The sequence below is a fragment of the Pyrus communis genome, chromosome 7, assembly GCF_041283825.1.
Source record: "Pyrus communis isolate YQ-2024b chromosome 7, ASM4128382v1, whole genome shotgun sequence".
Classification (NCBI taxonomy): domain Eukaryota; kingdom Viridiplantae; phylum Streptophyta; class Magnoliopsida; order Rosales; family Rosaceae; genus Pyrus; species Pyrus communis.
The window spans coordinates 4700487-4726608 of NC_142571.1; the positions used below are offsets into that span (position 1 = coordinate 4700487).

At 34.8% G+C, this 26122-nt stretch overlaps 1 protein-coding gene, 1 long non-coding RNA gene and 1 pseudogene across 7 annotated transcripts; 1 reads left to right on the forward strand and 2 right to left on the reverse strand.

Moving 5' to 3' along the window:
* Positions 1-8524: 8524 nt before the first annotated feature.
* LOC137735707 (S-adenosyl-L-methionine-dependent methyltransferases superfamily protein) lies at positions 8525-12373 on the reverse strand. Of its 3 annotated transcripts, none has more exons than XM_088698056.1 (3): positions 10492-12373; positions 10231-10407; positions 8525-9573 (listed from the first exon to the last, which is right to left on the reverse strand). In XM_088698056.1, exon 1 carries the CDS (start codon positions 12311-12313, stop codon positions 10889-10891), a length of 1425 nt encoding a protein of 474 aa, XP_088554182.1. In that variant the 5' UTR covers positions 12314-12373; the 3' UTR covers positions 8525-9573; positions 10231-10407; positions 10492-10888. The 3 variants fall into 3 exon arrangements, with proteins under 3 accessions (XP_088554182.1, XP_088554181.1, XP_068331251.2); XM_088698055.1 differs by having other exon boundaries at positions 8525-9591; XM_068475150.2 differs by having other exon boundaries at positions 8525-9614.
* On the forward strand, positions 8742-9656 carry LOC137734171 (rust resistance kinase Lr10 pseudogene; annotated as a pseudogene).
* A 6414-nt stretch (positions 12374-18787) lies between the features above and the next one.
* LOC148695492 (uncharacterized) lies at positions 18788-21817 on the reverse strand. 4 transcript variants are annotated; one of them, XR_015964135.1, is made up of 5 exons: positions 21442-21817; positions 21147-21220; positions 20907-21037; positions 20030-20093; positions 18788-19028 (listed from the first exon to the last, which is right to left on the reverse strand). It is a non-coding gene; the product is annotated as an uncharacterized LOC148695492 (long non-coding RNA). The 4 variants fall into 4 exon arrangements; XR_015964134.1 differs by having other exon boundaries at positions 21130-21220; XR_015964133.1 differs by lacking the exon at positions 20907-21037.
* Between the last annotated feature and the right edge of the window lie 4305 nt (positions 21818-26122).

The following is a 26122-nucleotide window of genomic DNA, read 5'->3' on the forward strand; positions in this document are numbered from 1 at the left end:
TGTTCAACATAGTACATTAATTATTCTATTTTATAAACATTTAACCAATCAAAAGCTCTATTTAAATAAACAAAGACTATAGTAACATGAAATTTATTAATTTATATATTACGTAAGACTTTTATGACTGCCTAAAATTATTATTTTACCGAGATTATTAATTTGTCGAAGTTCTACTGTAGTTGGTTTATGGATGTTAGGTTATCAAACTTAACATTAACGTGAATGGAAACTGAATGTAGGTGGCATGTATTGTCGAAATGTTTTATGTATGGGTAGTTAATGCAGGATAAATGCATAAAGGGTGAAGTGTCAATTTGATTTTGAAGTAAATCGATGTTTTTACACTAGAAGGAGGGGTAGTTCAACTAAGTTACACAATATGCAGCTTAATTTGATATTAAATTTGTCATCCATGAGATTCGAATCTAAGACCCTCTCATTTTCAAGTGAAGAGGAATACCACCAAACTGTTCTGCCGAGTGACTATCAATTTTAATGTTTTAAAAATCGTTAAGCGGTTGTCGGATAGTGAGAAGAGACCTAACGCCTAGCGCCTGCAGGCCTTGGCGAGGCCTATGTGGTTTTTTTAATATTAATTAAGTACATGTGTAAATGTTAGAGCATTTTATATTGGTTTATAACATTTTATAAGTCAATACCATTGTTCGGCCTTGTTTTCACATTTTTAAAAGGGTTGTAGTATCCACAAATCTCATTTTACTTCTCACACACCTTTTTAATTTTTGGCTATCGGATCGGATGAATTGAAGAAGATCAACGAACAGAAATTATCAAGAGATGTATAAGAAGTAAAATGAAATGTGTGGATAGCACACCTCTTTAAAAAATTTGGCTGTGGTTTTGTTTTCCCTGTCTACCATCATGTGCTCGACAGCTCGAGGTTTTTGTTGCATGATTACGTAAGTGCATTCGAAGTATGTTAGACTGCCTCACCTGAAAGTCTGAAACCAATGGCTGGCTATATGCATCAATTATGCAAAAATATTTACTCGAAGTGGTTACAAAATAGTTCATAACTAGCTTCGTTACGATCCTTGAATAAATAATAAATGAAGTAATTGAATTTATAAATATAAAATTTTGAGATTACTGTCAAAAAGATGTTTTCAAGTGGCACTCTAGGAACAAACAAACAAACAAAAAAAAAAAACAAAAACGAAGGATTTAACCTTGTTGATTTTAGTGAATAAACCTCATTTTTGTTGAGAGTGGAGACTGACCTTGCAAGTTGGTTGGGTTGGGATGATGAAATTTTGGGATGCTTTCTAATTTGTTCGTTGGTTGAGTTCAAGCGCTCCAACGGCTACAAACTAAGAAGGTGTGTATGAAGTAAAAAAGAATTTATGAATAGCACACCCCACTTATTTTTTGCTAAAACTATATTGTACATTGTTCGATCAAGTACATTATTCTATTTTATAAACATTTAACAATCAAAAGCTCTATTTAGATAAACAAAGACTATAGTAACATGAAATTATTAATTTATATATTACGTGAGATTTATATCACTATCTAAAAATAATATTTAACCGAGATTATTAATTTGTCAAAGTTCTACTGTAGTTGGTTTATGGATGTTACGTTATCAAGCTTGACATTAAGGTGAATGGAAGCTGAATGTAGATGGCGCATATATTGTAGAAATGTTTTATGTAAGGGTAGTTAATGTAATTCTTTTAGTTTGGACGATAAATATATAAAAGGTGAATTGTCAATTTTAATGTTCTAAAAATCGCTAAGCGGTTGTTGGGCAATTGTGCAAAAGTATTTACTCGAAGTGTTTACAAGATGGTTCATAACCAGCTTCGTTATGATACTTAAATAAATAACAAAGGGTTTTTATCCCAAATAGTCTATGAAATTGACCTTCATCATCAAGATGGTCATTGAAATTGAAAATTAATAAATGTAGTCCCTGAAAATAGGTGTTGCAAATCAATCTAGTATTTCCGTCACAATTCTGTTAAAAATTCTATTAAGTGCTGATGTGGCACGTAAATGGGTCTCATAAGTCATTTTTTCTCACAAATGGTCCTTGAAATTGACTCATAACATCAAAATGGTTCCTGAAATTGACCCAGACATCAAAATAGTCCCTAAAATTGAAAATCGATCAATGTAATCTAGCAAGTAAGTATCTCAAATCAATGTAGTCATTCTGTCACAATTCTGTCAAAAATTCTATTGTGTGATGATATGACACTTAAATGGATCACACGAGTCTAATTAAATTAAAAAAAAAAAATGACAAATAGGTTTAATAATTTAATGGTTAATAAAAAGTTATCAACCCAAAAACTCAATCTTGCAATCACCTCTGATCTTAGTCCATATTCTTCTACCTTCATCGCTATCTAGTCTCTATATATAAATAAAATAAAATAAAATAAAATAAATCTCAATACACCCACCTTTACACACTTCAACACCCTTCATCAAATTGAACTTGGATCGAGATCACCTTTGGTGACAGCTTGGCTGATTGGCAACGATTTCTGAGACATTACCGTTAACATTTAGGCAATCAACATCCTCACAACCTTAATCTTAGAGAGCTTGTTTGGCGCTTCTTTAGTGGTCTAGTGACTCAAAGAATGGCGATGTTTGCCTTGAGATAATGAGGTTATAACCAAGATGCATCTATTATTTTTTGAAAACTATTTCCAAACCCCTTCTTAGGCATTGGTTAAGACTTGTGCCTTTGAGAATTTATGGAAGAGATTTCTCTTCCGAGTAGGTCCTATTATAAGAAAAAAAATTCCATTGTGCAAAAATTTAATTGATAACTTTTTTAAATTATTAAACTCACATCAGCACATAACAAATGTTTTTTACATAATTGTGACAGAAGAATCATATTGATTTGCGACAACTATTTTTAAGGACTACATTCAGCGATTTTCAATTTTATGGACCATCTTAATGGTGTGGGTCAATTTCAGAGACCATCTTGATAGTATGAGTTAATTTCAGGGACCATTTGTGATAAAAGCTTGTAAATCTTGTGGACACATTTATGTGTCACATCAGCACTTAACAGAATTTTAAACAGAATTATGATGGAATGATCACATTGATTCGCGACACCTATTTTCTGGGACTACATTTATTAATTTTCAATTTCAGGAACTATCTTGATGGTGAGAATCAATTTCAAGAACCATTTGTAATAAAAATCCAATAATAAATGAAGTAATCGAATTTATAAATATAAAATTTTGAGATTACGGTCAAAGAGATGTTTTCAAATGGCACTCTAAGAACAAACAAACAAAAAAACAAAGGATTTAACCTTGTTGATTTTAGTGAATAGACCTCTCTTTTTTTGTCGAGAGTAACCTTGCAAGTTGGTTGAGTTGGAATGATGAATTTTTAATGAATTTCTAGAAAGAAACACCAAAAAAAAAAAAAAAAAAAAAAAAAAAAAAAAGAGAAGCAATAATTCACATTGATATCATGAGTTAAATTACAAATTAGCTACTGGTTTAGTGACAAGGCAAATAATAGAGCCACTTACCTAAGAGCATCTTTAAACAACTAGGCAAATGCCTAAGCATTTAAATTTGATCAGTCACATAAGCAAACTTGGCTCTAAGAGAACTTTGATGAGTTACATAAACTCATTTCATGTAAGTTCTTCTCTGATTGAACCCCATGAGCAAATTTGTCGTTTCATCTAGTTATATCTTGTTGTGTCTATCGCATTATTGGACTCCATGAGAAAATTTGTCATTTCATCTAGTTATATATTTAAAACATTAGTTGCCTAAAGAGTATTATAACATTAATAACATAATGAGTGTTGTAGAAATAAAGGAATATGTTTCAGATTATTGGTGCTAAAATCATACAGAGTCAAACTATATCCTCACATGATTTGACCCAATGTTTATTTTGCACAATGACAAGAGAAATGATGATTACATGAGTGCTATTGTTAGAGGCTGTCAACATATCGTGTTTGTATAATGATTTTGCATGTTTGCATGAGATTTGACTGTTTAACCAAACTATTGAGCACCGAATGAAATGTTGATCGGTTAAATACTTTTTATGCCTAAAGAACCGAGGACTTTGTGACAACCCGTCCCTAGTTCTACGATTTTATAAATTTTTAAAATGTGAATTTACGAAAATGTCCTAGAGGCAAGGGCATTGACTTTCGTTGACCGTTAGTTCATGATGCATATGAACTATTACTTTACTGTATTCCAGAAGTACTTGATGGTGCAAACGTGTAGACACAAGCAGAACTGAGATTGGAACTACGACAGAGATTTTACAGAACTACAACTTCGAAAAGTATTTTTTTTGTAAAGGTTACTATTTATTATATTATTATTTTAAATTATATTGTGAGAAATGAGGGAAAAGAGAAGAAAGAAACGGAGGAAAGAAGGGAGAAACGAGAAGAATGAGGGGGCTACTGCCCAATAAGTGAGAAAAAAGGAGAGGGCTGCTGCCCAATCAGAAAGAAGAGAAGAAGAGAGTGACCAACCATAGAAGAAAGCAAGGAGGGGAAAGGAGATACACCGGATCCTCCTTGACCCATTTTGCAATCCGACCCCATGCCGATTTCCGACAGCTTCCCGTCCAATTTTTCGGCTTTCTTCAACCTCCCATCACCATCAACCCTCATCACAACATCCCAGCACCTAAGTCTAGCTAGAGCCGACGAGTTTTAGACCTGATGTACGAGAAAACCCACTTACAGGTCCAGGTGGTTCTCGGCTTTGAACCACCATTGGTGAAATGATTTCTTTCGATCTCCACCACCATTACACTCTCCTTGAACCCAAGAACAAAGCCCAAATAACCTTGGGGGTGGTGGAGCACCGGAGAAGGCAAATTGAAGTGCACCCATTTCTAGGGTTCCAGCGGGTTCGTGGCGAATTAAGGCTTTTCCCGGCCAAATTGGACTTGTCCACATGTATAAAACTTGCTCCACTCATTGAGATCTTCATTTTAGTAAAATTTGAGAATGTTTAGAAATAGTTGAATTTTTCCGGTGAGTCACCGCGGTGCTTGGGCCAAGCCCCTACCTACCCTTCCTAAACTAATTTGGGTACCCAAATTCCATATTTGACACCCGATTGACGAAATTCCGTCATTTGAGCATACTTTCGTTAAGGTTAGCCACTTGAACATTATAGCAATCGATGATTCGACCATTGGATCGTCACCAAACTTTTAATATGTAATAGTAAATAATATTTATGGACCATAGAAACTTATGGATCGGGAATTCGACGTACGGATCTCTCCAAATTGGATTTGTAAGTTCGTAAAATAAAACGTTGACCGCTACTTAATTTTAGCGATTGGTGGATATCCGACCGTTGGATCGTTTCGAAACTTTAAGATGTTATTCTAGAAGCTTATTGAAACTATTGGGAAGTTACGGATCAGAAATCCGAAGCATAGATCTTCGGATTGAGTTACATAGGGTTGTGGACCATACTGTCAACCTTTGACCGATGGTTGACTTTTGGTTGATGGGTTTCAAATCATTCTAGAACATTCTTAGAGATGTTTTTTATGCAAGTTACATGTTCTATCGTTAAAAATTCTGAGACGTGATTTGATAATTGTTCTGGGCAATGATCGTTCGTGATGCCTCGATATTCATGCTAAGGAGTTGTAACGCGGACTCCAGATTAGTGGGTTTTTCCTTTTTAAAGTGTGTGTGTGTGTGTGTGTGTGTGTGTGTGTGTGTAAGTGTGTGTAAGTGTAAGTGTGTGTGTGTGTGTGTGTATGATTGATAGTTTCCATTTATGCCTTTGAAAAAGAATTCCTTACGTACGCTCAGATTTGACTAAAGTTTATAAGAATTAGTGAAATAATGGAAAATTATGAAGTTATCATAAATCCTACGGGATGCACAGGTATGTTTATAATCTTTGATGCCATGATTAAATAATGTTATAAGAAATGTTGCACTATTATGAAATGCCAAAATAATCCTACAGGATGCGCATGTAAGTTTATTATGTTAATTAGAACTATCAAATCATTGTGGCATGCTTATATTTATGTAGTCTGCTCATCATTGTTGCACCCCGTTTTTAGTGCTCACCCCAGGCTAGGGCCAGTCCTTCACATGTATGTTCACCTCTGCACCGCACCCTCACCGTTCACCTTGGATCCAAGTAGGTGTCAATCCTGTAGTATAGGTCGCATTAGGTGACCGCGATTATTGCCAGTTTTCATGTGATTGTAGCCTTAGAGCGTATATTATGATTACACACAGTCCTGTCATACAGGTCGCATTAGGCAACATCAACTCGTAGATGACCGCGATTATTGCCAATCTTCACGTGATCGTAACACTAGAGCGTATATTATGATTACACCTAGTCCTGTGATACATGTCGCATTAGGCGACTCCGACTCGTGTACTAGCATAGATTGATAAGCAATAAGAACGCATTAGGCGACTTTGACTGGTGTGCTAGCATAGGTTGTTGAGCACCTTATTTTATTTATATTACTGTTGAGATTTTGTGATTTTGGGATGTCATACATTATTTACGTTTTGCAGGCTACGGTAAGTATTTTCATACTATACGTAGTATGTATATTTTGGAAACTGTACATGTTTTACGGTGAGGGGTTCTAACGTTTTCAAAGGTTTTTATTAAAACTTTATTTTCAGACCCACTCACCCTTGTTTTTCGCCCCTCCAGGTTTTAGTAGCTGAGCTTTCATATCAACGAGGATTCTTAGCAAATCTTGGGGTAGACGGTTACCTTCAATGGTATAATTTCTCACCTTATTTTACTGTACTGTATTTATGCTCTGACATCACGTGTGAAATGGATTCATTCCTGCTCACAGCGTACTCTTATATTTAGGCACTTTTAAGTTTTTCACATATTTCACCACACTACACTTTATGGCTTCGTCACATTCCCGGAGTCGACCAACACAGCTCGATTCGAAGTTCAAGTGGACATTCCGTGTCGGGGTGTGTGAACTTTCTGTGTTGTGGTTGCGTTATTCGAATCTAAAAAAACTGAGCCTAAGGATCAAATGACCCGGACTATTGGAATTTGATCCAACAACTACAATTATTATAACTTTTAAATAGGCTTCTTGTTTGTAACTGTTTGATCAAATTTCAACGGTCCGGATCATTTGATCTTTAGGCTCAGTTTTATTAGATTCGGAAAGGACTTGGGTTCGCGTTAAATGTATAGTAACAACCTTGGGACCACCTAAACATCAAATCAAGTAACCAAGTTAAAATTCAAAGTACTGAATAAGGATCCTTTCCGGATGCTCATTGAGAGGATTTCAGAAATCTGTGTATCATATCCGTTCATTATACATCATGCGGTCAAAAATCATTTTAAATTTTATTATTTAAAATTGAACACAAATAATATTTGACAAAAACTAACCACACGATGAACGGACACGACTCACGAGTCCTTAGGATTCTCGTAAATAGAATCTGGATTCCAAAGTACTATCTACATATTGTATCTATTAAGAGTTAATTGAATTATAATTAGCATAATCATCCAATGTGTCCAACTTATTTGAAACAAAGGAAAATGAATGAAAATGGCTTAAAAACTTTGAGTTTTAACGATAAGGACAAGATAAAGGGTAAAGTGAATAGTACTAGGATTGACTTTTTAGTGTAAAAATATGATTTTTTTTTAAATAAACAGTACCGGGAACTTCTCGTTAAAGTTCCCTTGAAACAAGTGCATACAATGAATATTGAATCAAAGCAAACACTATTTAACCTAACAAAAGACCAGTGCGTACAAATTTACCACGTTGAATGCCTAAGTGGGTGGGTATCTTGATTTTTTTCAAATTTTTATTTTTTCTTGTTTGTGGTTTCATGGGTTTTCTTTCAAGTTGAAAAAAAAAATTCAAAAATAACCTAACAAAAGACAACACTACCAAAATGTCAAATTCTATGTGACATGACGTGTAATGACACCAAAGATGGTTGATGTTAAATTTGACAGCAGCTTCAAGTAATTTGTAATTTATTATTAAACGCTTTTTATTAATTTTTTACCAATACAATATTTAAATATTTTTACACCTTTTAGTTCATTTCTTCTCATTCCAATTATGTTTATAATTTGACATACCAGGTGAGGTGCAAAACTTTAAAAGATGTAAAAGTAAACCGATTATGTTTATGATAAACTAGCATATACCTACACACTTTGTTTGTGAACATGTTTTATTTTTGTTTTTAAAATTGGAATAAGAGAGGGAGAGAGAGAACATGAAGTGGGGAAAGAGATTTTTGCTTTTCATTTTTTAATTTTTAATATTAGATAAATGAAAAAAAAATCACCTGTAGGTGAGGTTTAAATAAAAAACAGAAAAATTTGGTAATGTGAAATTATATTACTGCCCACCATATTTTGTTGTGATAAAAGACTAAATAATATTTTTCACCATCTTTCGATTGATAAAGAAAATTTTGTTAATAGGTAGTTTAGATAAAAGCAAAAGGTATGGAAAAAAAAAATGTAAATTTATTGCAGCAATTATTATTTGTGCTCACATGATTGAGATGTGAAAAATGATGTATACATACATCCTTTCATCTCCCGGCAGGGGTCCTTCCACACTAATCACAGCCCTTTGCATCGACAGACAGAGGGAAAGACCTAGTTTCACTCCAGCAGGCGCTCTTCCATGTTCAAATCCTCTTCATCAACATACGAACTAATCACATGCTTTCGGTAAATCGGTGCACACACTACTACATTAAGAGGGTTAGAAATCAATTCAAAGACAAGTTGGGAGAGGGAGCCCATGGAACTGTTTTTAAAGGAAAACTTTATTCTGACTTCTTTGATACTGTCAAACAAGGTCCTCAACAATTCTAAGGGTAATGGGGAAGAGTTCATAAATGAAGCGGGAACGATGAGCCATATCCACCACGTTAACGTTGTTCGCTTGGTTGGCTTCTGTGATGACGGATTTAGACGTGCTCTTGTACATGAGTTCTTACCTAACGGGTAGCTACGGAGTTTCATTTCATCCGCAGACACTAGGAATGCAACCTCTTTTGGGGCAAATTGCAAGACATTGCTCTAGGAATAGCCAAAGGAATTGAATATTTGCACCATCGATGCGATCAGCGAATCCTCCATTTTGATATCAAACCACATAACGTTTTGCTAGACTATAACTTCACTCCAAAACTTTCAGATTTTGGTTTGGCCAAGTTGTGCTCCAAGGATCAAGGCATAGTGTCAATGACTAAAGCTAGGGGGACCACGGGCTACATTGCACCGAAGTGTTCCCGAGCAACTTTGGAAATGTGTCTTATCAGTAAGATGTCTTTAGTTTTGGGATGCATTTGCTTGATATGGTACGAGGTAAAAAGGATATAGGTGCAACCATGGAGAACACTGACAGGTCTTACTACCTAAGGACGGTCTATAATCTTCTAGAAGATGGAGAAGACCCAATGGCACCCGGTTGATCGTCCTCCTAGGAAGGTGGTGATTCTGATGTTTGGAGGAGAAAACTTAACCATGTCTCCTAATCCTTTTGCTTCTGCAGGAATAAGCGCAACTGTGCCATCAAGAAATTTGAATCTACAGTTAGAAACAATTGTTGAGTTAGAGAGTAATGAGTAATCAGACATTAAAACAAGAGTCCACGTCAGTAATGATCCAAAAGGGTAATCATCCGACATAATATAGGAACGTAGGATTGTCAAGAGAACATTTCTTGTACTACGGATGTGTATGCGTAACCGTTGAATAAGAATGATATGCATGTGAGTTTAGGTCAACACGGTGCTAGAATTGTGTCGCTTAATACAAGATGTAGATGAGGATGGACAAAATTCCACCTCTCAGGAAAGTACCACAATGTCATAATTTTATTCAAATCTTGGCCTATATATGGATTCTAATGGTATAAACAAAACCTTACAATGTTATCTTCTAATAGTATAAATAAAAAATTCTCCGAAGGCTCAGTTAGCAAGAGGCCACCCTGAATTTTTGAAGCAAAAACGTCGCCTAATCAAATAAAAACCCTATCAATCAATAAATACAAGTTGAATGGTTCTTTTATTCTCGTTTTTTCTTTTTTTTCCTTTTTCTGAGTGCTCTTAAATTATTAGAAACAAGATTATCAACATCCATTTGATAACCTAATAATTAAACCATGACCAAAAATAAAAGAGAAAAACTGTTTTGTTACCTTGGGGCTACCAGATAAGGCAAAAAACAAGTCCACTCATTGACAATGTTGTCCTCAATCCCACCCCACTCGTTGCCATGACCACCTCGACATCCAATCCTTGCTGCCTCATCACTGCTTTAATCTTCACCCGTTTTACCAAAACACCTCACCAGCATCCTTCCCCAATAATCACTCCTGCAGCACATAATAAACATAATATGCCTCGATGCAGCAGAGAGAAAGCCTGCCTTCAAGAGAAAAATAAATTGTAAGTATTACCTTCTTTTTCCCTCGACGGCAACATTATAGGTGTTACTTGAACCGAATAAGTTGAGTTTTTTCCTTTTACCTCATACCCAATAAAGGAGCATAAGTTTCCAAACTACTATCAAAGTCTCAATTTCTTCTCAAGAGAACAGTCAGAGCTAGTATTCCAAGCCCACCGTTGATGCATGTTTTCACTCAAAATAAGAGGATGGAGAACCAACAATTAAGTTGCTCTAAATCTGGAGATCTTAACACCAAGATAACGAATACTGGTCAAATTATGAAGAAAGTGTCCTCTTTACAGTCTCACCTTCCCCAGACCCCAACCACCACCACAAAACCCCACACCACCCCCCCCCCCCCCCCGCGGGCACCCTCTCCCCCTTCTACCAAACAGTAGAGTTAGATCTTAGATGTTCTTTATGGAATTCAAGTATGCTCCTGATACAACCATTCTTAGTTTGTTAAGGAAAGAGTTTTCACAATCACTAGTAGCAGATGTAACGGGTGACACAACAGCAATAAGAATAAAATTTTCCCCATTTCCAACGTCTATTTCATACAACTCATGAAAAACTTCTCTAAACTCACGTATCATTGTTGTGTAAAATGACCGATTTGGAGGAATAACATTTATAGCAAAGATACCATTATCACAAAGAACTGATTTGGCAGCCAAAAGCACATGCTTCCTAACAAACTCGAACGGCGGAGCAATTATACCATCCCCAGCATCACTTGAATCTAAATCAACAAGCACTACATCAAATTTAGTATGAACGTCATTGCCATCGCCCATGTCACAAGACTCACTACTATCCCCTACCTCATCTGCAAAAATAGAACCGGCAGTCTGTCCATTAACACGGAAAGCAAGTTTCTCTATAAACTTTATTGCATCCCCAACGTGAACATTGATATGCTCACCATCTTCCAGTCCAAAATACTTCTTAGCAACCCTTAGAACCTCCCCATCCGCCTCCACACCCACAACCTGAAAACCCAAATGGGCACTTAAAAATCCAAGCAAAGCTCCACCACCAACTCCTAAACACAAAGCTTTGGGTCTAAACCCACTTCGAATCTGTTCCTCGACACAAGAAGCAACAAGACTCAGACTTGCTACCATAGGAACCAAATAAGGGTGCACTAAAACACTATTATCGAGCCTAAACTCTATTTCTCCAAATTCCACACAATCAAAACCAAAACCCGTCTTCGGAACAATGCGTACCTCCGTTTGAACCAAATTGGGCAATCTCTTAAACCTCAAACGCCTCCTGAACTCCCTCTTCGAAACCTCGGCGCCACTCTCAATCTCCACATCTTCCACCACCATTTCCCCAACCAGAGACCCAACACACCTCTCCAAAACCACACTAGAAACCACATTATCTTCATAACACAAAATGGGTATCTCAGGAATGCCAAATTTGAAGCAACACTTTGGAGATAAAGCAAGCAATAGAGGTTTCAATTTCAAACTCACCCCGACTTCCTCATCACACGACGTGTCGTTTTTATCCTGACGGTGGTAGATTGGCGGTGAATGGTGAGCGTCTGCGGATTGGTTGCTGCCGATGAGGATTAGGCGGGAGATCCCGGGAGAGCTGAGAAGGAGCTGGAGGTGGCCCCACTCGGTGGAGAATATCCAGTCGGACTCGCGGTGGTTGGGGACTAGCATGGCGGCGACTCGGGGTGAGTCAGTGAGTTGAAGAGGTGAGTCGAGGACGGCGACGCGGAGGAGTGAGGAAGAGTTGGAGGGGTTTGGGAAAGTGAAGGTGATGAAACGAGATGGGGTTATGGTTTCGAATGTGTTCTTCTCCAAAGCCATTTCGAATGTGAACAATTCGGAAAAATGGGGAATTATGAATTCGACAAAGCTCGGACTTATGATCAAGGGAAGCCGGCTTAGGCGTGAGGCAAAGCCTCACGGATTAAATTTTTTTTTTAATATATATGTTTTATATATTATACATATAATTGTATAAATGATAGGATGTGCTATCCACACATCCCATTTTACTTCTCACATACCTCTTGATAATTTTTGATCTTCTATGTGAGAAGTAAAATGGGATGTGTGGATATCACACCCCTAAAAAATAATACTATGTAAAATAAACTTCCATTCTCAATTTATCATTCAAATCCATAGTCATTTAAAAGATAATATCATCTAAATTCATCATTCAAAGGTAATATCATCCAAATTCATCATTCAAAAGGTAATACAAACAAAGAAATCAATCATTCGTCCAAATCCTCTTTATCTAAATCAAAATACAAACAAAGAAATCAATCATTCATCCAAATCATCTTCATCTAAATCAAAGGCAACATCATCCTCTTCATTGCCAATTCTAGATGAACTCGTATGGTATGTCATCAATTCATCAAAAGAATCTTCCGAACCATATTCTAAATTTCTTTGACTTGAGGATCCTTCAGTACCCCGTTTTCTTTTGTATGCAATAGAACCCCGAGGTTAGTAGGCTCTTGAGGAGGAGTAGGCTCACGACGAGGATGAGGAGGAGAAGAACGGGATCTTCTATCTCCGTTATCCATTCATCACCGGAGGCAATTTCTTCCACAACAATGGGATTGTACTTCTTCCTCCTTTTCTCATTGCTCTCTTGTAAAGTCAAATAGTACTTAACATAGGCTAAAACATTAAGCCTTTTGTGTTCAAGCCTATTCCTTCTTTTTGTGTGAATCTACAAATAAATCAATTCTATTATTCAAGTCTAATCATCTTAAGCAAAAATGACACTTAAGATACTGATAATATAGTTACTTACCATTGAAAATGTGCTACAATTCCTCTCACATCCCAACGCACTACAAGTAAGGCTAAGAACTCGGATAGCTAACTTCATTAACTCAGGTGTTTTAGTCCCAAAGTGCTCCCACCAAGCCGCTAAAAAAAACAATATTAGTAAAGTAAGTAATTTAAGGGTTAATGATAAAAATATATTAACAATTGACTAATTAAATCTTACTTGGTGTTCGCCTTTTCCTAGTTTGCATTGGCATAGAATCTGCAAATGCACCAAGCCTACCATTATATAAATCCAATTGAATATCGGCCTATTCATGTTTTTTCATTTTCCCTAGCATCCTATCCATGCAAGCATACAACCCATTTCGTACTTCATCACTATTTGAGAAATTGTCCTCATTCTGAAATTATGGGTTTAAGTAATAGCCCACAGCATATAGTAGTTGATGAAGGTGATCATCCCATCTACGATCTATCTTTCTCGAAATAGGCATATATTTTATCTCCATTTTGTTAAGATTGCTTGCAATTTTCTCTTTTGCAACATCCATCAACTCATATATAAAACCCATGGAGGGGGTTTCTCTCCTCCGAATCAACATATCTCAAGACACAAACAAAAGGAAGAACACCCTTAATGCAAAAGGAAACTCGACCCCAAAACTCACGATCATGTAGCACATAATGCTTAGCCAACTTTGCTTCACAAGATTTTGCATAGGTACTTTCCGACCATTCTTGAGAGGTAAACCAAGCAATAAGATTTTTCTTTTGCTTTTGTAAGCTTTGTAGTGTAAGGAAAGAAGTGGCAAACCTAGTGACCGTCGGATGAAGAGTTTCTGAATTGTTGGTGCACTTTCTCATCAATGCTAGTACCCATTGATGCCCATATAGATACTTTGAAATACACCTAGCACGTTTGAGTGTGTCATCAAACCATGCCATCTTATAAATATCTTCTAGCATCAAATCAATGCAATGAGCCGCACATGGAGTCCACCACACCTTCTCTCCTTTTCATACGTTTTGCCCCGGCATTCTTATAGTTCAAAGCATTGTCGGATATAACTTGAACCACATTCTCCTCCCCGATTTCTTGAACAACATCAACCAAATATCCATACAACAAATCTTCATTCTTAATAGAGGCCGATACATCAACCAATTTTAAGAACCAAGTACCTAGCGAGCTATTGACAAGAAAGTTGATTAAACACCTACTTTTGCCATCCGACCATCCATCCGACATAATAGTGCATCCATATCTCTTCCAAGCCTTTTCATGTTCTTTCATCATGCTTTGTACATCCTCAACTTCTTCTTTAAGCATCCAAGTTCTATATTCATGGCTTGTAGGAGCATCAAAGCTAGGACCAAAATCGGATACCGCTTTCACTGCTTTAACATAATATTCGTTGTTTGCCACATTAAATCGAATGGCACTAGTGTAGAACCATCGCGCAAGTGCTTGAGATGCTTGTCTTCTTTCCTCTTTTTTGAAAGATGTATTCAATGTGGTTTGACGAGCTTCCGAAACATGCCTATCAAGTGGTCCCCTTGACCTAGGTGGTAGAAAAGAACCGGTTTGTTGTGAAGGTGTGACACTCACACTCCCACTCCCACTACTTACATATTGTGTCCTTGTTGTGCCCATATCGACACTTTCACTTTCTTCTCCACCACCACAACACAACTCATGGCTAGCTTTCTTCTTTTCTTTAGTTCTCATAACATTAGCAAAGCATTCTTCCTTCACATTGGCTGGGACTTTTTTACAACTAATCATTCCTCTTGAACTTACACCACCCAAGTGATGTTTGAATCTAGAAATTGAACCCGTGCATTTGTGGTTACAAAAAACACAATAGAAGTGCTTGGTGATAGGATCAAAATCTTTTGTCCATTGCCAAGCAAAATCTTTTGTCCATTGCAAGCAAAATCTTTTGTCCATTGCCAAGCAAAATCTTTCTTAGAAGAAGCCATATTCTTCAATGCCTAAACAATAAACATTAGATGCATACAGTTAATGAACCAACAATTTATTAATTTATGTACCAACAATTTCTAGGTATTCTGGAACAATTAGTATGATGAACATACTCAATTTATGCATACAGTTAATGAACCAACAATTTATTAATTTATACGTCGCTCTGGATCTTATGACCATCATAGACAGCTGACGTCAAAAACACTTTTCAAGAGCTTCCCTGGTACAAATGGTGAAAGCGGGTTTATTTCAGTAATATTATTTAGAGTTTAAAAAGAAATAAAAGAAATAAAAGAAGTAAAAGACCTGCCTCTGTCCTTGACTGCTCCATATCTCAGACCCAAAACTACTACATCGCACCCAGCCCTATCCTAAAATGCTCCCTCTTTCGTACCCCTACCCCAGATTGCTCCTCAACTCCCATATCAAGCCAAAGGTATTAGATGTAAATATGTATTATTTATTAAATATGGATTGTATATATTGTATATTAAATATGTATTATTATATTATTATTTTATAACTATAATGTAAGTTAAAAAAAATGAAATTTTATTTATTTATTTTATTATATATATAATACAAAATTTATAATTTATAAATATATAATACATCACATACTCACAGTTCACACCAGTGTTAAAAAAAAATCAAAAAATAAAATCCATAACTTTTCAAAATTTCAGAAACCCTAACCTTTAAAATTGGGGATTTGTAGGCTTGCTGACGGCGGTGGGGTGACGACGACATGGCGACCGTTGCTGCTTCAAGCAGGCGGCAGCTGCTATGTGTTTTGGCACGTGGGAGAAGAAAGTGAAGAAGGCAGAGGATGATCGAAGGTATGGTCCTTGTATGGATGGATTTGTGGAATTAAAACTAAAAATCCTTACCCAAACGGCGTTGTTTTGGATTTGGGTGGTTTAAAATAAAAAAATTTGAAAAAAAAAAAAAAAAAAGGGCAAACAAGGCGCCTGGACGCCTTAAGGCGCGCCTCCGCCGCCTCGGCGTCTCCAGCAAAGCTTTTCGTCCACTCTTTCAAAACAGAGGCGTCAACCCTCATGCCCTAACTCAGAGAACGCCTAGACATGCCTTGAGGCGGGCCTTTTTAAACATTGTACTAAATGACAACAAATTTCAATGTTAAATAACTATTTGTTAGAAAACAAATAATTTATATTATGAGGTTGCACTGTAGAGTGCACCCAAACAAATATTCGACAATGTACACACTAATTGATCAATTTTGAGCATTTTTGAAAATTATATGATTGGAAAGCAAGAGAATTACATAAACAACTAAAATTAGTACTAAACTAGAAAATTTTACCCGTACGTTGTTGCGGGGTCGAAAATTCAACTTTAGATTATTTTGTAAACACATAAACACACACATATTCAAACACATAGAAATCAAAATGGAGACTGCAGAGCGAAGGCAATGTCTAAATTTTTACAATTTATACAATGAACATTATCAGATGTCTTGCTATTTACATACAAAAATGGTTAGCCTGGTATTATTCCCCATTGGCAAATATCCTAGTTTTTCATTGACGTTGCCACTTGCAGATAAAACATTTTAAAAGATGAGATTGTTTATATACATAAAAAAAATAGGGAATTGATGTTACGATGGGCTATTCACACGTAAAAAATATGAACACTGTTCTTGTTTGTACAATGGATGAGAATATTGTTCAGTACAACACCAAATGTTTTTTTCTTGGAGCAGCAGCTGTAGACAACAAAGTTTGTGTTATTGGAAGAAAAAAAAAAAAGGAATGGTAAGAGATATGGAATAAGTTTTGTATATGAATGGGTTTACATTGCTGAAAAAATAACAATACAGTTAAGTTACCTAGTTTTTCTTCTGGAGGGTCTGTTTTTGAGCTAGTTGGGGAGGATTTTTTCTTCAACAGCTTGATTGGAACCTGGTCAAAATCTTGATATCCGCTTCAAAAAATTTCTTCTCCCTCATTACTTTAAACATAGTAAAAACAGCAAAGAATGAAATTTAGATTGGATTGAGTGTAATCTGATAGGTGAATAAAAATATTGTTATGTAGAATACAACCTTTTTCATATGTTGTGAAAAGAGCTTTCCTGATGGATTCTCTTTTTCTTTTGTGCTATTCTCCAGTTATTTCAGGAGGAGTAGTGGAAGATGAAACCGTTGCAGAGAAGATTGTGATTTCCCGGCTAATTAACTGCGGAGTTGCTAGCTGATCATCATGTCTTCGTAAATGTTATAGATCAAGAAATCATTTGAATTCAATGAATTTCTTCTGGTTCCAAATCGGAGGTGAAAAATCTTTCTCTGGCCTATGAGTCTAAGAAACTCACTCAGCAACTACTTTTGATCTACCGATCTTTGATTGAAGACTAAATTGTTACAGCTTATCCTAAGCACCTTTTCCCCTGATTTGCCAATAATAAGAGCGCTGATCTAATTTGTTTCATCTTCAAGGACTCAAAACACTTTGTACCTTCATTTAAAAACAAAATGTACAAATTTGAAAACATAAATTGTTTAATGAGTTTAAAACTGGATCTATATAAAGTTTTTGATGGTGCAGTTTAATGTAACACAAACCACACGATAAACAAAAGAATAGCTGCATAAAATTGCTTTTCAAAATTGAATGAATCTGTGGTCAGTTTTGTAGTTGCATGACTACATATTGCACTGTACAAATTTGATGTTTCGTTGGCTTAATTTTGATAGTATTTTTGTAACCAACCAGTGATCATCAGTTAAAAGGGTTAATACTTACTTAAAGGTGTAAAAATTAAATAAGCAGTAAATGTTACTGCAAGCATGACATGAGAGTACTATTAATTAGTGGAATTGAAATATAGCGTTTAAGTTATTACCAAGGATTTCAAATTTGATTTGGATGTTTTTGGCAAATTAGTTGACCACTTGTTGGATCCTTGTACATTTGCTTGGCACATGTAGGGCAAGCGGTGTGCCACTATTCATACCTCGTGTTAAACCGCTTCATTGATGCTTTGCACAAAAACGTGTCATCCTATAAATATTCAGATAACTATTTATATGTGTGATAATTATTAAAGAAATAGTTTTTGTTAAAGACGCAAAAATCGAATGAGATGGCTTTGATTCAATATTACAACTTGTATATACCTTATATAAATCTGGATCCAAATAACCTAGTTCGTCGATTGTCACTCTCTTTCCAGTTTGTAAAATATCAGTCTCATTCGCCTGATTGGAAGGAGGGAGTGTTCTGATAGGGTGAGGCCAGTTGGAAAATCTGCAATAGTGTAGATTGAATATTAGCTAAATAGGTGTATAAAAATAGCTGTTTTTGTTTAATTGTGCTAACCATGTTATGATTTCGATTTTATTGTAATGAATGGACTTACATTGATTTGTACGAATTTAATTCTGGAGTGTCTGGATCAATGAAGAAAAGTGTTGATTCAGTGTTGTTCAAGATAATATTGTCTGTGGAATAAAATAAAAATAGTAAAACAGAAATTGAATGCATTAGTATACACTGCAAATAGTTATATCCTAGCTAGTAATGCCCGCGCGTTGCTGCGGGATTATAAATTCCAAGAATAACAAATTTGCAAGTGGAAGTACCTCAATGAAAGCCTTCTGGAAGCAATACAACACCTTTTGGAACATTTGCCTCATTCTGGTTCAGAGTGCATAATGCGCAAGCAGTTTAAGCATTTCCCAGCATTCCAGAGCATCATATTTCCTAGGATTAATCAACAATGCCTCCTCCAGCTTTGAAATAGCAGCTGGGCAAACAAACACAAATCCGCATTTACAGATTTTCACTTCATTCCCAAATAAATAATTAATAAAATTAACATGGAGAATTTCTACATCTAAATAATTAATAAAAAAAAAAAGGTATTTCGGGGAAATTCAAAGTTAGCACCTTGAGTTAGCTTTTTTGATTCCAGTACATTCTAAAACTGAGACAGATTGCTCTCTATTTTCTCTCATAATACAGATGTGCAGTTTCTATTTTTTGATCAACCAAAGCATAGTCGACATCTTTTACAGTCACTTATATTGCATCTCCTTACATGATTGAAAAAACAATTGAATCACAATTAACATTTGTTAACAGAATTTTTAAATCATATATCCAATCTCACAGAGAGATTACAATCAATCAGTTGTTATCTGGCGATGAAACTTCAAAACCAAAAATGCACCTTAATGTCCTAGAGAGAACAAAATTGCAAGCAAAAGTAGAATATTGAAACAATATCGTGATAATTACGAAATAAGTTTATGCGTTTGCTAATATTGATTTATTAGGTTCCAACTTTGTCTCAATTTATCATTTTCTGTTTAACTGAAAGTGTAAACATTTAGGCACTTACCAAGAAAAAAGCAATTAATTATTTGATGCTACTTACAAAACCAATTGGCATATATAGGCTTTGGTTAAAAGGTTAAGTATTTACCAAAAGATTCCAGCTGCAAAAATGCATGAAATATCTACAAAGTGTTTGATAAATCCAGAAATAGTCATGCTTCCAAACAACTGAACACAATTGATACCAAATTGCAACAATTTCTTTAAATTAGTCACATTAATCTATTGATGCACGAATAGAAAATTGTTGTATATATTCAGTTTCACCTTTTGCAAGGAGTAGTTAATGATATCCAAGAGCGATGTGAAGACATATCATGGGTTAAACTATCTATGAGTTGAAAAAACTAAAACGCATTGTTCAGAGCAAATGAAATAGCTAAAAAGCAAGTGAAATAACTAAGTTACCATTCTTTGTCTTAAGCAGCAAAACTCCCATTCCATCAGGTTCCTTTCCACTTCTTCATATCCTCTACAACAAAATAAACTATATCAACATCGAAGTGATATTCACCAATTGAAGTCCACATGATACAAAGCCTCGGCCAAAAAAAGGACCAAAAAAGTAGTTAATAAGAAACAATTTCATCAAGCAAAGATACAAAGTGGACTATAGGATTTTATCAGAAAACTCATATATTAATTCTTTATAACCCAGCAAGAGATTGGCCAATGCATCATTGAGTTGAGTTCTTATACATATTTGACTGCATAAACCAAAAGCTCAAAGTGGGATTCAAAAAGTCAACATGTTCAAATGCTATATTTTTATAGGGATGTAACACTTGGTAATTTCTCGAGTAGTAAGTTCCCATTCTTTATCTAGCTAATTTCACACGCCTACAACAAATAAAATAGTTGAACAATTTCAGTATAATTACCAAATTTTGACCATTCAAAACCAAATCTCCTTTTTTTGTACCTACTAAAGTACAAATGAATATCAAAACAAAAACCTCCAATTATCATAACAATCCCTTTCTATCTTAGTTTTTGAAAAAGGAAACACAGATGGAAGAAAAAATTCAACAATTTGATCTTGTAACTCATAACCACATAGAGTCAAAAGCACTTCAATTATGTAAGGATGGAAAAGGGGTGCAAATAACTTATGCCCAATCGAAATCACTGCCTAATTGTCAACTTTTATAGACAAAGATTAGAAAAGTTTAGAATCAAGCACCATAGTTAAAGTTACTTTAGATTTTCCAATGTTCATAATCATTTTGCTGCTATATAAACTGATGTATTGGCAATGGCATAGAATGCCTATAAAGCTACTTACAGCGCAACAAATTCCAATGTATATATACTGATGTTCTTGCCATTGCAAACAGTCAGCTTCTACTAACCCATTGAAGTTTCAATAAATATTATCTATTCCAATAATTGAATCGAAGCCTCCTTCCAAAAATCCTAATCGCAAAACCAAGAATCACAATCAAAACAAATGATACAAACACATACACAGAGATATACACTTATATGTACTTAGCTACTGTACAAACCACTCTTTTTTCATAACCTTGGCTTCAAAGTAAACCTTCGTACTACGCTTCAACCGCCTCGTTATTTCTTCCTGCAAGTGTTCGAACGAATCTGTAAAATAACGTGAAAGAGTAAAACACATGGCTTCGCAGTCTTCAAATGTAATTTCAGCAAAACCCAAAAACCTGAAAATCTAATAAAAATGAAGAACAAATATTACAAATCAGATAACCAAAATTACAAAAAAACAAAAAAATCAACATGCATCAAACGGAAAACTAATCTATAAAAGCGAGGAAATCCATTTGCAAATATGCTTTTTGGTTTTGAACCTGGAAAGTTTGGTATTTTGACCAGCACACCGAGGAATCGAAATAGAGACCCGATGAATGATGATTTCTATGGTTTAACCGCTGCGGAGCTAGCCGGAATCCACCAGGCACCAAAAATTGAGAGCGAGAAAGGGCGAGTTCGAGAGGAAGATAAGAGAAATCTGTGAGAAAGCAGCAAATACGAAGAGAAAAATCCAGAAGACGGACGAAAGAGAGCGGGTAGATGACTGACACGCGGACGGAAGGGACAAAACAGTCAATGGACTGCACAAAAGGGCACGCAGCAAGGGAAACCAAGAAAAAACCCAGGGGCAAAACCGTCCCCCCACTGGTCATCCACAGTACCCAACCCCTACGAGTTTTAGTATATATGATATATATATATATATATATATATATATATATATATATATATATATATATATATTTTTTTTTTTTTTTTTTTTTTTGAAAACAAACTGTAAATTCAATTTTACAGGGGTTAAGGATTTTGTAGACAAGGGTTTTGTGTATGGTCTAGAGATTTTATGGGGTAACAAATCATGGTTAACTAAAAAATAGTAGCTCTGTCACGACCGAACTCGGAGTGTGACAGAATGGTATCAAAGCATAGGGATTAGATAGCCTTGGGCAGAAAGAGGAGGAGAAGATTATCATATGCTAGATAAGTTTGAGCATAAAATAGCTTGTGACTTGGGTTTTTAGAAGAAGATTTTGATTGGCTTCTAGTGATACGCATAGTGTATGAAATAGGTTATATATAAAGTTAGGGTTTCCATGCAATCTTGGCTATTGCATTTATATGTGGATACTTTGAGGGAAAAAAAAAAAAAAAGTTAAGTTGATGTGGTCTAAGAAAAAGGATAAAAAGTTATGTAATAAATGCATATCTATTTGACTTTTTCAAGTGAAGTAGGTTCTAAAGTTGTGATATGGTGGTGAAAGAGCAAAATAAGAGACAAAGGTATTACTTAATCACTCTTTTAGTTTTGTTCTTTTAAAAGGGAGTGATGTGGTTGTAACAAATAAGTTGGTGTGATTGAAGAAAAGAGAAATGAGGAATGTTAAGTACTAGTGCATATGTAAATTTGAGTTTTATTGACTTCCTCAAATCAAATGTGTTTGGAAAAAAATTATTGACTTTTTGTTATAAGAAGAATTTTATTTTCCAACCCGTTTCAGTTTTATTTTATTTATTTAGTTTTTAGTTCGCATTTCGGACTCGAGATTGAATTCTCCACCTACCCCGGGTCCAAGGTGTGACAAGCACAAAAATTAATTTTCTTAAAATTAATGCAGCTTTTCCAAAATGTCTATTGTGAGAATGCACTGTTAACAGACTGTTAGACATACCTGGAAATTTTTCATTTGGTAGAGATTATATCTTAGAAAGTAATTTTTTAACCATTGATAAAAACTCTTAAGCATCATGACATTTGCGAGAAAAAGTGGATAAAAGTTCAGAGAAAAAAGGACATTTGGATTTCATCTTGTAATTGGAACAGAGCACAATTTTTTGCGGAAAAATTGATTCAACAGCAGCAAAATATTAAAATTAAGCTGTAAAAACAATCATGACAAACATAATTAATTAGAATAGACCACATCAATAGCCAGAAAAACTACTAAGTTAGAGATGGACTGATTTTTGAAAAACAAAGTTAAAACAAAAGTGATGATATCATACATAAACAATAATGTGCACTAACGCACTATCATAGCATAAGAATTTTTTTTTAAGGAAAATTAATGAAAATAGCTTGAAAACTTTGACTTTTAATGATAAGGACAAAATAAAGGGTAAATTGAATAGTATCAGGATTAATTTGTTAGTGTAAAAATGTGATTTTTCATTAAAGTGAACAATACGTAGGCTTTTCGTTAAAACTCCCTTTTTTTTTATGCACCAAATTTTTTTAGCTATTTAGGTAGAGTGTATTTTAAGCTATTTTGAGAAACAATTTAACGCCAAATAAAATTATCCAATAATGTGTCGCAAGGAAAAAAAACCAAATTAAAGCTAATCAAAGCAAATTATCCAATACAAAACGAACAAATTTTTTATTAAAGTAAATACTTGCAAATAGCTTGAGCCTCGAGCCTGTAAAAACGGCAACTATTGGTTGGGGCAATGCTTCCAATGAGACAGAAGAAAAGTTGTGTGTAATGTTTGACCATAGCGTAAGCTTAGCATCTTCTTTTCTGTGAAATAACATGATTAACCAAAAAAATTAAAAAACTAATTAATAATTAATAATTAAAACAATTTCTAATTTTATTATACAGAAGAAATAATCTGATATTTTGTATGACTAAATCACACTTGTGATCAATTCTCTGATTAATTTTTATGATTTCTAAATGCTGGACTGCAACTATGTGACCAATAACATCTTCAAATTTGAAAGAAAAAAAAAAGATAATTAAGTCATGAGAAAATCTTTTATAAAACAGATAGCAATACATTTTACTATACATGTACATATACATACGCATAGATACATTATTACCTGTAAGGATATCAAGCTTTTTAAGTGAGGGACACATCCTATTATAGTCCTGCAAGAAGAATCTATGGTGCGGAATAGGCGGAAAGACACTTGCCAACTTGTTAAAAATTGTTTTAGAAATAAACACGATGTGTGTGTAATGTGGCACCACTCTATACTGGCCCCTCATTTTGTTAGTGCGGAAATTCATAATTTCATAGCAACCTCCTGCCTCAATTTTCTGCAGTATTATCTCATAATCCATCTGTCACATCCTGGCTCGGGCGGGACCACTTCTGGGGCCCGACTCTACCGTAACACGATATTGTCTGCTTTGGGCCCCCATCACACCCTCACGATTTTGTTTCTGGGAACTCACACGAGAACTTCCTAGTAGGTCCAGCATGCCTTGATCTCAGTCGGGATGTGTCACCATTTCATCAGATGATGCTTCGATTGCTTGTTGCTTGATAATTCAACATGGGAAAGGGCAAGAAAACAAATTGTTAAATATAGAATGAATAAGTACATCATGCTCAATTTTGTACTTGAAATAACATGGAAACAATCGTAGATCACATACACTAAACAAAAATATGCAAAGTAAACAACAATAGTGAAATTATCGTTGTAATTAACAGTATAATGGAATTGGATACCGCAGAAGAAAAAAAATTATATGTTGTTTAGAGCTAATATGAGAATTTATACATTACTTGACAATAGAAATCAGAGAATGAAAATAATGAAAATACATTGCATAGACTTTTTAACTCAGAAAGCAGAAAATATTATCGTATTAAAAACCAAATAAAAAATTGTTAATAGACAATGTCAAATGTGCAGGAATTAATATCATCAAAGAACGTTCACCTTTTCATTGACCACGGTACAATGCAGATTGCATATTTGTTGCCCAAGCCCGGATATCTTGGTCTTCATATTCTACACACACGAACTTTAATTTTCACAACCTTGTTATACAGTATAAATCGATCAAGAAGAGTTAGACATTCGTCTTCCATTTGAGCCAATCAAACCAACAAAATTTCTGTAAATTTAGAAATAATCTATTAGAAACCTTAAAACAATAACCATAATATTAATTTTTACAACTGTCATAAATGTTTAGAAAAAACGAAAATTACAATTCAGTTTACATTGATACCGGTTAAAAAGTAATTATCATGAAATGAAAAACATAAATATAAAGTGTGTTTAACAATAAAATATTGCCATGTAAAAGACTGTTAACATTATTTCATCAAATAACAACATAAGTTAAAAAAGAAACAGAATGACTGAATAAATTGTTAAAAAAAATAAAAAAAATAAAAACTCAAAATACAGCCAACTCATTAAAGGGTGTAAAAAATTGTTAGAGAGATTGACAAAGCAAACAGAAAAATAGATAGGCTCAATAAAATCCAAGAACACTAATGATGAGTCAATATTATATTATATATTTTACCCTATTATTCGTATTAATTTAGTAATTATTTTGGTAGAATTTAGATACTTTGCTTTATATTTTCAATATAGGACATTTGACTTCTTCTGGAGCAAAACATGACCAAACGGACGAATTTTAGAGTGATTCAAATTGAAGGACATTCGTGTGTCTCTTGGCTTATTCCTATCAAAATTTGGAATTTTTCTACCAAGCGGTTATTTTCTGGCGATTAAATAAAGAAACAGTGCGCGTTGCTGGAAAGTGATGTTTTTGGGTTTGAATTGCGTTTTTGGAGCCCAAGAATATGAGTTCGTGGGCTTCTGGAGAAGTGTTCAGAATAGTTCAAACTTTAAATCCAGCTATTTTGGGCCAGTTTTGGAGTTGATTTGGGTTCAGAACGTGGCTGTGCAGATTTCTAGGCGAATTTACCAAGTCAATTTAGGACCTAGTTTATTTATTGTTTTCAGGTTTACTAGTTTTATTCTAAGACCTTTGACTAGAAGGATTTTAATGAGAGTTGTATAAATAAGCCTTTTGAAAACCTAAACCTAGTGGGGTAGAACGTATGCAACTTTTGAGAGGAATATTTTGGCTAAAGCTTTAGAGATTTCAAGACTTATACCACCGTGTTATCCAAGGTTTACATTCATTATACATAGCACTTGAAAATATGGAAAACACTTCTAACTACTTGTTGAAAAGAAGATAAATCTTTCCTTTTCAACAAACACCTCAAGCC